The sequence below is a fragment of the Chiloscyllium plagiosum genome, chromosome 43 (genome assembly GCF_004010195.1).
Source record: "Chiloscyllium plagiosum isolate BGI_BamShark_2017 chromosome 43, ASM401019v2, whole genome shotgun sequence".
Lineage (NCBI taxonomy): Eukaryota > Metazoa > Chordata > Chondrichthyes > Orectolobiformes > Hemiscylliidae > Chiloscyllium > Chiloscyllium plagiosum.
Genome location: NC_057752.1, coordinates 9,701,353 through 9,711,927, shown reverse-complemented (window position 1 = coordinate 9,711,927; position 10,575 = coordinate 9,701,353). Strand labels below are relative to the sequence as shown.

General features: G+C 44.6%; 1 protein-coding gene across 9 annotated transcripts in view; it reads left to right on the top strand.

The window, feature by feature from the left end:
• LOC122543362 (bromodomain adjacent to zinc finger domain protein 2A-like) overlaps window positions 1-10,575 on the top strand; it is a 122,617-nt gene that overhangs the window by 12,768 nt on the left and 99,274 nt on the right. For 6 of the 9 annotated variants that reach the window (XM_043681990.1, XM_043681988.1, XM_043681989.1 and 3 more), the window contains one exon: window positions 6,750-6,938. The exons of the other annotated variants lie outside the window; for them this stretch is intronic. In XM_043681990.1, coding sequence (XP_043537925.1) covers window positions 6,809-6,938 — 130 coding nt within the window. In that variant the 5' untranslated portion in view covers window positions 6,750-6,808. The remainder of the gene's footprint in view (window positions 1-6,749; window positions 6,939-10,575) is intronic. 9 annotated transcript variants of the gene reach the window in all.

Sequence of the window (10,575 nt, the reverse complement as noted above, 5' to 3'; positions counted from 1 at the left end):
CCTTTCTCCAATTTCGAACTTCAACTTTTAGATCTGGTCTATCCTTTTCCATCACTATTTTAAAACAAATAGAATTATAGTCGCTGGCCCCAAAGTGCTCCCCCACTGACACTTCAGTCACCTGCCCTGCCTTATTTCCCAAGAGTAGGTCAAGTTTTGCACCTTCTCTAGTAGGTACATCCACATACTGAATCAGAAAATTGTCTTGTACACACTTAACAAATTCCTCTCCATCTAAACCTTTAACACTATGGCAGTCCCAGTCTATGTTTGGAAAGTTAAAATCCCCTACCATAACTACCCTATTATTCTTACAGATAGCTGAGCTCTCCTTAAAAGTTTGTTTCTCAATTTCCTGCTGACTATTGGGAGGTCTATAATACAGTCCCAATAAGGTAATCATCCCTTTCTTATTTCTCAGTTCCACCCAAATAACTTCCCTGGATGTATTTCCGGGAATATCCTCCCTCAGCACAGGTGTAATGCTATCCCTTATCAAAAATGCCACTCCCCCTCCTCTCTTGCCTCCCTTTCTATCCTTCCTGTAGCATTTGTATCCTGGAACATTAAGCTGCCAGTCCTGCCCATCCCTGAGCCATGTTTCTGTAATTGCTATGCAATCCCAGTCCTATGTTCCTAACCATGCCCTGAGTTCATCTGCCATCCCTGTTAGGCCCCTTGCATTGAAATAAATGCAGTTTAAATTTATTAGTCCTACCTTGTCCCTACCTTCCCTGACTGTTTGACTCACTTCTGTTCTCAGCTGTACCCGTCTCAGATCGATCTCTTTCCTCACTATCTCCCTGGGTCCCACCCCCCACCTTACTAGTTTAAATCCTCCCGAGCAGTTCTAGCAAATTTCCCTCCCAGTGTATTAGTCCCCTTCCAATTTAGGTGCAATCCGTCCTTCTTGTACAGGTCACTTCTACCCCAAAAGAGATTCCAATGATCCAAAAATGTGAATCCTTCTCCCGTACACCAGCTCTGTACTCTGAGATAATCTTCCCTGTCCACTACACCAGCTATTTTGGTGTCATCTGCAAACTTACTAGCCATGCTTCTTATATTCTGCTCCATGCATTCAGATATAGTACCTTTTAAACTTGTCTTTTTGACATTTTTATCCATTCTTTCTGTACTCTCGCCTTATTTGCTGCTGGTCCTTGTTTCCACTTTTGCCTTCTGCTTTTGCTCTCTGCTTTTCTATCTTTCATTTCTGCCTTTGTTTCCCTCACTCTTGTCTCCCTGCTCAGGTTTCCCATCCCCCTGCCACTCTCGTTTAAATCCTCGCCCACAGTACTGGCGAATACCCTGACGATATTGGTCCCAGTTTTGCTGGGCAGAAGCCCATCCGCTTGTACAGGTCTCGCTTTCCCCACATCTGGGCCATTACCTCCAGAATCTAAGTCCCTCCCTCCCTCCTACACCGTTCCCCTCCCCCAGCCGTGCATTCATTTGCTCTGTTCTCCTATTTGTGATCTTGCTTGCACATGACACTGCTCTGCTAAATGCATCAGGTGCCTGGGCTGGGGATGACAAGATTCAGTGAGGCAATAAAGATTGTGGACTGAGTCTTTTCTGAGAACTACATCCGTTTTTTTTTTTTTGGAGTGTTTTTCACCACGAGGTCTCGCGAGATTACTCACTGTAACTTACCAAACGCAGCCCATTAACTGCCCCTATGGTTTTTCTCATGTTTGCTTCTCGCCCCACATACCATTCCCAGAACAGCTTGCCGCTGCCAGGGTATCTCAGAGTTGACTGGCTTTTCTGACGCCAGCACCATCTGCAAAGGACAATGTGTCCATGTGGCCCACCGGACAGGCACTGTCAGTCCAGAGCCACCCTGCATGGTTCCTCATATATGCGCTGGAGAAGGGGTGGTGAACAGGTGAGAGGTCCTCATCCCCCAGGAGGCCACAACACCAGACCATGCCAACCTGCTCCAAAATTGCCACCCAGGTCAGTGCAGTCTCAGTGTCTGCAAGAATGCACAACAATGTAGGAAGAAGGTCAATATTATTCTCAAACCCGCCAGGGTAAGTGCCGCTATCTTCTCTCTCATGTCTCATTCACTCTACCTCTGCTACTGTACCCACCTCCCACCAAGACTCATGCTCACCACTGCCTGAAACATCTTTCAATACTTGCTGTCATCCATCCCGACACCACTCACCCTGTCTGTCCTCGGCGCTGTCTACTCACTTGCTTGGGTCATGTCCCCACTTACACTAAAAATAACAGCTGTGCCACCCACTTTAATCTCCCTTTAATTCCAGGAAGAAACCAACCCACAATAGAGCAGAGAGTCAAGACAGGTGGCTGGCTGGCTGAAATTCAGCTCCTTGCCCCTTATGTGGAGAGCATGCTGACTGACCACCCCAAGCACCTAACGGAATGTGTCCAATTCCCTGGACTGGTATCAAAGACTGCCCTTAACTTACTATGCTGGGACACCTGAGCGAGAGCTATCCCCCTGGACTGGACTGAGGACTGCTGACAGCCAGGACATGTTTCCTGGCTTTGTGGCTGTGCTAAATGGCTCGGCTGTATTGCAATACTGTGAGCCTGATATCTGTGGCTGAGGTGGAAAAGTACACAAAGGTAGTGAAGGGAAGGGATTCTGTGACTATCCAGGTTGACTCCAAGTAAGTGAGTGCTATGACAGCTAGTGAACAGGCTGGAGATATAGCCTGGTGTGTCCCTGAGCACACAGTGTCCTTACTGCAGCATTACTGTGAGAGTTGCCAGTACAGCCTGAGGTGGGGCATTGATGAGCAGAAGTGTCCTGTAACTGAATCGGAGATGTGCCATGAGGGTTCTCACAGGCTGGCACATATTGGATGCCAATGTCTGTGGATGTGGGGTGTCTGTAGCTGGTGACCATGGAGCGTGTCCTGAGATGTTGGTACCTCGTGTCCAACATGGAGGTTGTTTGGAGCAAGCAGTGAGCTGAATTCACCAGGTAACCACTCTGATTTCTATGGTCAGAATTCTTGGCATCTAATTTGTTTAGTGAGTTTGGGAAGACAAGAAGCTGAATATTAATGAGGTGAGTTGGGCCATCACCAAGGTATTTAACAAGCTCTAATCATTGTCGGTTGGCAGTCCACCACTGCCCAGTGTGAGCTCACCACACTGCCTTGAAAGGAGTAAAAGATGGAGCAGGATACTCCTGACATCGAGATAGGCCTTGCTGAGCTTCTTGTTCGATTCTGCCACACGTCTTGCCAGAGTCAACGTTATAGCTCTGACCCCTATAAGATTCTGACAAGGACAATGTTCTGATCTGTTAGACAATTCAGATCAAAATTCCGAACAGTTCCGATCAAAGTGAGAGTGCTATTAGTTCCTTATTGCTTGGATTGAACCCAGATCTCTAAATTGAAGGGAAAGCATTCTAAATTCCCGTTTTTAAAGATACTAAGAAAACCAAAACATGGTTACTTTTACTATAAATATACAATTCTGATTTAGTATCACATTAAGTGGCATGGATGTGAATTTCATTGGACACATGGAAGTTATTGTGAATTGAAAACTAAATATTTCAAACCACTTGACATTGGATAAAGTGGTTGGTGTATGTACCATACACAGTCGAAGAGTTGAGGATAGAACAAAGAACAATATATCACAGGGACAGGTCCTTTGGCCCTCTAAGCCTGCAACAACACAATTTGCCCTTCCATACTAAACTGTCTTCACTTACAGGATCCTTATTTCTCTGTTCCATTCCCATTCATGTGTTCATCCAGGTGCTTCTCGAATACTGCTACTGTGTTTGCTTCCATCACCTCCTCCGGCAGCGTGTTCCTGGCATTCACCACTCTTTGTGTAACAAACCTGCCTCGCACACCTGTTTTAAACTCCTCCCACCCCCCCACACCTTGAACCTGTATCCCCTCATATTTGCTCCCAACACCCTGGGAAAAGCCTCATCCTTTCCACTCTATCCATGCCATTCACAATCTTAGACATTTCTATTAGGTCATCCCACAACCTCCTGTGTTCCAGTGAAAATAAACCCAGTCTATCCAAACTTTCTTCCTAGCTAAAATTCCCCATACCAGGCAGTATCCTGGTAAACCTCTTTTGCACCCTCTCCAAAGCACCCACATCCTTCTGGTAGTGTGGTGACCAGAACTGGACACAATACAATGTACACAATGTCCAAATAAGAAAAGAGCTAGTAAAATAAATTACTGCTTAGAGAAGATATGTTCCTGCATTACTTTCTTTGCTACTGAATTCCTTTGGGATTCTTCAGTCTCCTAAGTTTAGTGGTAATGTGGCTTTCCTGAAGCAGTTCGCCGCTGAACAGGGCTGACAAACCGGGGCAGGATCAGTCTATATGATAGATAGGGGACCATCGAGTGAATGAAGCCCAATGCACATCTGGAGGACAGCATCACTCAAGGTGTTGTGTGGTACATTGGTACCAGTGTAAGTGGCAGTGACCTTAATCTTTTATAGTCAAAATCAGTTGTCACTTTGCTTTATAACATCATCGGCAAATGAAGTGTCAACTACTTCTCCAGGGCCACTTGAGGACTGGGGGATTTACAGAGATGGTCTGGAGAGCAGAGCAGGTACGGCAGTGACCTGTGACCCATTCAATAGCAGGCAGCTGTGTCAGCATTTACATCAACTATAGCAGCTCAATGTAACCCATTCAGTGGAGGCACTTATGTGAAGTATGGCAGATAGCTGTAACCCATTTTAATGGCAGACAGCTGTAACTCATTCAGCGGAGGCATTTACTTCAGTTATGACGGTTAGCTGTAACCCATTCAATGGAGGCATCGACATCGTGTAAGAACTCATTCAGTGGAGGCGCAGCGTCAAATATGGCAGCCAGCTGTAACCAATTCAATAGCAGCTGGCTGTGACGCAGTCAGTGAACACAGTAATGTCGATCACACCGAAATATTTATGGGTAACCAATTGGAGCCGATGATACATTGGGTGACCAGTCACCGGTTGAAGTAAGTGAGAAGGCCTTCCTGAAAATGATCTGTACGATAGTGTGTTCTCTGAAGGGGCAAAGTGCTGAACAATGAGTGAACAATCCCCATGAGATGGTAGCAGCCCAGAGGTAGTGGTTGACATCACAGATGTTGGTGAGCTTCTTTGAAGGGTGGCACTTTGCAACAGATGTGTGTGATGCATGAGGGAATATTACAGTTTCAGATTACTGTGTCAGACAAGTCATATTGTGACACTGCATTTATTCCATTTTGCCAATTGTGAAGATAGTCTTCAGGAATGTTACCAACACAGATCTTGATGACAGGGCTCTCCACTATAAGATCACCTGGGACACAGGATATTAATTCCCCAATGGCACTTGCAATTCCAGGCATGGCTTTTGGGAATCGAATGTATAGGATGCAATCTCTCCACAGTGCTTCAAGGAAAATTGTACTAATGGAATCAGACATAAGGCATTGGACAGATGTGTCTCAAAGATGTATTTCCATTTGGCAATCTTGTGTACAGTTGAGTCAGCATCTGGCATGAGTGAAGGTGGTGGCTGACTGTAGCATCCAACATCAAGAAATGGGACAAGTCAAAAACCCCATCTGACCTCTTGACAAGAAATGATGGGTTAAGGTATTGCCCATCTTCAGGCCAAGCAAAGACTCCAGGAATATCAAATTTTTGTTGCATGTCAACCGGTCTGTCTCTGATATATTGGGGGAGGCAGCACTTTGTTGCAGAGGTTTTACAGGTCCCATCATTAACATTAGCCTTGAAGGGTCCAGCATTTTCACTCTAGCCTTGGCATGCTGGATCAAAGAAGTTGTGGTTCTCCTGAAGGAGTTTGGGGAACCGAAGGTGTGTGTGCTGAGGCCGGATGTGATTCAGATCCACAAGGACACATTCTGAAAAGAGCTGATGGTGCTTACATTTGTACTGCATGGTAGGCAGTGTGTCATGTTGTCCTGAGAAGGCTGAGAATTTTCTGCTCCTGTCACTATCTTCCTTTCCGCAGTCAGCCACTATCACGCCTCAGTCAGACACAAAGTTGAATCTGTGAATATCGCACCAGACCTTGCAGTCTCAGAAGGTGGCTGAGGGGGAAGACAGGTTATATTCATCAACAAATACTCATTGCAAGACTGGACTTGTGATAAAACTTGTCAGTGGCATGAGTCTAAAATGTGGCAGATGCCCAGGGCCGGTGGGTTGGTACATTTTGATAGTAAAAGTGGGGAGAATGGTTCAATGTCAAGAGGGCTGCAACAACACTAGGTGGAGTCGTCTCAATGAAACTTGTTGGCCTTATTGCTGTTGACCTTGAGGAAGCGCAAAGTACATGGGCTCATCTCATTCTTCATGGGCTGGAGGAAGGATGAGATCAGAAACGCAGATGGTGGAATCACCAACAAACATTAGGTTTTTGGGGAGTTGAATTGATATATTTTTGATTTCCGTGATGGAGAGCCTGCAAGTAGTAAAAAGAACAGAACAGCACACTCTGAAAGTGCTCAGCAGGTCTGGCAGCACTTGTGGAAAGAAAAATAGATTTAACAATTTGAGTTAAATGGGAGTCTTCAGAACTTCAGTTATATTTGACTCAAAACATGAGTTCTGCTTTTCTCTCTCCATACCTTAACATGGCTTCCTAAAATCATTGGTGGGCAATCTTTTTGTTTTCAACAAAAAACAGGAAGGTTCTCCCTGGTATCTCAAATGCTGCAGGACCTGCTGAATATTTCCTACACTTTCTGCTTTCATTTCAGATTTCCAGCAACAAGGTTCTCCGCCAGCAGACCTTCAGAGGCAAGGTCTAAGCAAACAGATGAGTGTTTCACCAACCACAGGAAAAGGCAGCTTTGCCTGCCTGCAAAGTGCAGCAAGATTTGATTCCAGGATTAAAGCAGCAGTAGCCGTCGAGCCTGCAGCAGCAATGAAGAACAAATTAGCGAAGGGTATGGACCTAGACGGAAGGGGAGCGGGGTTGAGAGTCCAAGCTGTGTGAATGCTGGAGGGTGAAGTGAAGAGAAGAATGATATTGCAAGCTGAGGATTCCCCCAATGGGGGAACGCAGCATAAACTGACGACGGGGTAGTGCAGCATAAATTGGGGATGAACAGTGCTGGGGCCACAATTAATCAGAGTATATACTAATGACTTGGAAAAGGAAAATGAATATATGATAGCCAAGTTTGCACATGACACGAAAATAGGTGGAAAGGAAAATGGTGAGGATGATACGAGTCTGTAAAGGGATATAGGCAGGTTGAGTCAGTGGGCAAAAATGTGGCCAATGGAGTATAATGTCGGGAAATAGGAGGTTATGCACTTTGGCAGGGAGAACAGAGGAGCTGAATGTTATTTAAATGGAGAAAGTCTGCAGAAAACTGCAGGCAGTTCAGGGAAAGTTCAGAGTTGATCCCAATAATGGAGGGTTTTTTAATGAGGAAGGGTTGAGTAGGTTGGGCCTGTACTCATTGGAGTTTAGAAGAGTGAGAGGACACCTTTATTGAAACACACAAGATTCTTCGGGGACTTGACAGGGGAGATGCAGAATGGCTGTTTCCCCTTGTGGGAGTGTCTGGGACCAGAGGGTATAATCTTAGAGTAAGGGGTCACCAAGTTAGAACAGAGATGGGAAAGAGTTGCTTCTCAGAGGTAGTGAATCTGTGGACTTCTTTACCACAGAGGGCTGTCGAGGCTGGGGATTAATGTATGTTCAATGCGGCGATAAGTAGATTTTTAATGAATTCGAGAATGAAGGAGAGAAGGCAGGGAATTGGATTTGAGGGTTATTAGCCTTGCCATGATCAGATTGACTGGATTCCATGTGCTGAATGACTTATTTCTGCTCATACATCTTATGATCTGTGGTCTTATGGTGAACTAACCAAATTCAGGCTTTGAGTAACTATTTGCTTTGGTGAATTTCATTTAGTTTGTGTTGCCTCCAAATGCTGAAAGTTGCTAAGTTAACTTAAAGTCGATTGGTTGTGCCAACCTGAATATGGAGATGTGTACTGAAGGGGCTGGTCAAACCTGGCCATATACTTGGGGAGGGAGGATCTGGTGTGCCATCCATTTCGGAAAGGGAAGTGTTACAATTTGTTAACGATGAAACATTTCCAATTGGCCAACTGATCTGACATCATTAAGAAATGAAACTTTACAACTGATTTTTGTTTTGGCCTCCACAACATAGACACTGTTGATGAAGCCTTGGGTCGGATGATTTCACACGCCAATGTCGGAGGGTTTGAGCTAGGGGGAGAGGCTGAGGGGTGACCTTATAGAGGTTTGTAAAATCATGAGGGGCATGGATAGGATAAATCGACAAAGTCTCTTTCCTGGGGTGGGGGAGTCCAGAACTAGAGGGCATAGGTTTAGGGTGAGAGGGGAAAGATAGAAAAGGGTGCTGAGGGGTAACTTTTTCACACAGAGGGTGGTGCGTGTATAGAATGAGCTGCCAGAGGGAGTGGTGGAGGCTGGTACAATTACAGCATTTAGATGTGTATATGAATAGGAAGGGTAGAGAGGGATATGGGCCAAATGCTGGCAAACGGGACTAGATTAGATTGGGATATCTAGTCGGTGTGGACGAGTTGGACTGAAGGGTCTGTTTCCATGCTGTACGTCTCTATGACTCTGACATGTAATGGCATGTCCTCCTGATCAATACTTGATGTCATCTTCTGGACTGTTAACTTATAAACTTCAAATGATTTTGTCTCGTGGGTTTCTATCATATACTATGTCACACTGCCTTGCTAGCCTCTTATACAGGCTCCCCCAGATAGGTTCTCTTTGGGGAAATACCTGCCCCATGCTTTGCATATTTCCTTGTAAACACTGACATGGTTAGGTCTCTTGTGGTTGGGTGGTTAATGGGAGCCGAAGGGGAGGGAGGTGGGGTCGTGTCAGAAATAGATCAAACGTCTTACGAACACATTGTGTTGTCACACTGCTCAGGGTAGTGTGTGTGTGATCTGAAGTTACAATTTAAAAACTTAAGTTACTTACTAGCAATGTTGTTTTTATTGTGCAGCCATTCCAGGCTTTTCTAAGAACTGAGAGTTTGATTAGCGTGGTAAGCCGCCATGTAGAATGAGGGTGAAGTTCAGCAAAACAAATACAACTGTTGTCGGCCTGTATTCCACTCTCTACCAAAGGTGTAAAGATTATTGACATTCACTTGTTTCACTTCTTCAAAGAATGGTTTTCAAGGAAAGTAAAGGGATACGTGTCCCAGGTCAGGCTGCTAGTTTATAGGTCTGTATTAGGGACCAACGAGGTGTTCAAAGCATGTCAGCGCTGGTTCATGAAATTTGACCTCTGATTTAGAAGGTTGGGGCATGAAGTCCCACTTCGGAGATTTGAACATAATATCCAATACAGTACTGAGGGAGTGCTGCACTGTTGGAGGTGCTATCTTTTGGACCAGGGTCTAATCTGCCCGAATGGGAATGTAAAAGATGCCATGGCACTATTTGAAGAGTAGGGGAGTTTCCCCAATGTCCTCAGCCAATATTTCTCCCTCCTCAACTCAGTTTACTAAAATAGATGGTCTGATCATTGTTGTTTGTGAGAGCTTGCTGTGTGCAGATTGGTGCTATGATTACAGTTCCAGAAAATACTTAGGTGTCACTTTGGGATATCCAGCGTTGCACGCGCCTTATATAAATGCAAGAGCAAAAACACTGCTGACACCAGAAATCTGAAAGCAAAACAAAAAATATGAAGCGGGTCAGGCTGTGCTTATGCAGAGATAAACAGAGATAGTGTTTCATATTGGTGGCCTTTTAACAAGAATGCGAGTCAGTCCCACGTTCTTAATCTCTGGGTATATAGAGAGTATGGACCCCTGTGTGACATCTCATCCCATAGAATGAGATAAGGTTGATCTAATTCATCTGAAGAAAATGATCCGTGGCAAATAAAACTGAAAGCAGCATTCAAAGTACTGGCGGATAGCCGAACATCTTGCAGACTGTTTCCACACTTCTCTTATACTGGTACTGTGTTCTGTAATATTTTTCCTGTATTTTTCTTTTCCTTTTAATTGTGCATTTGATCAGCAGTTCGATCTGTAGCCATCCATTATACAAATTTCATAATGGGCATACAACACCCTCTCCAGAAGGCAGTTCATCACAACTGTGATGAGTCATTAGATCTGCACTGTGCAGCAGTAAATAAAAATGAATTTCAGCTCATAGGAGGTGTGGGCAGCCTGCCGAAATTCCATCAAAGTTTTTTACCCAAAAATGATGAAAGGAGTCCGAACTGTGGTATTAACATTAAGATGTATTCATGGTGAATTTTTTTTCTAAATTGCAACATGCATCAATCTAATACAAACCAAACATAATTCTGTCCTTGGATACCTGCTGATTGTTCCTCATCTGTGTCCTAGGAACCTGGTCGCCAATTGTGGAACCCCCTCCAGTCACCTAACCTGCCTGGGATTGATCCGACAACTCTGTTTTCATTGTCCGAATACTGTACCAATAAATTCACCCAGTTATTCCATTGGGAAGAATGACTTTAAATGTTTTAACAAAGTTTAGTATTTTAAAAAGTCTTTGTATTTAA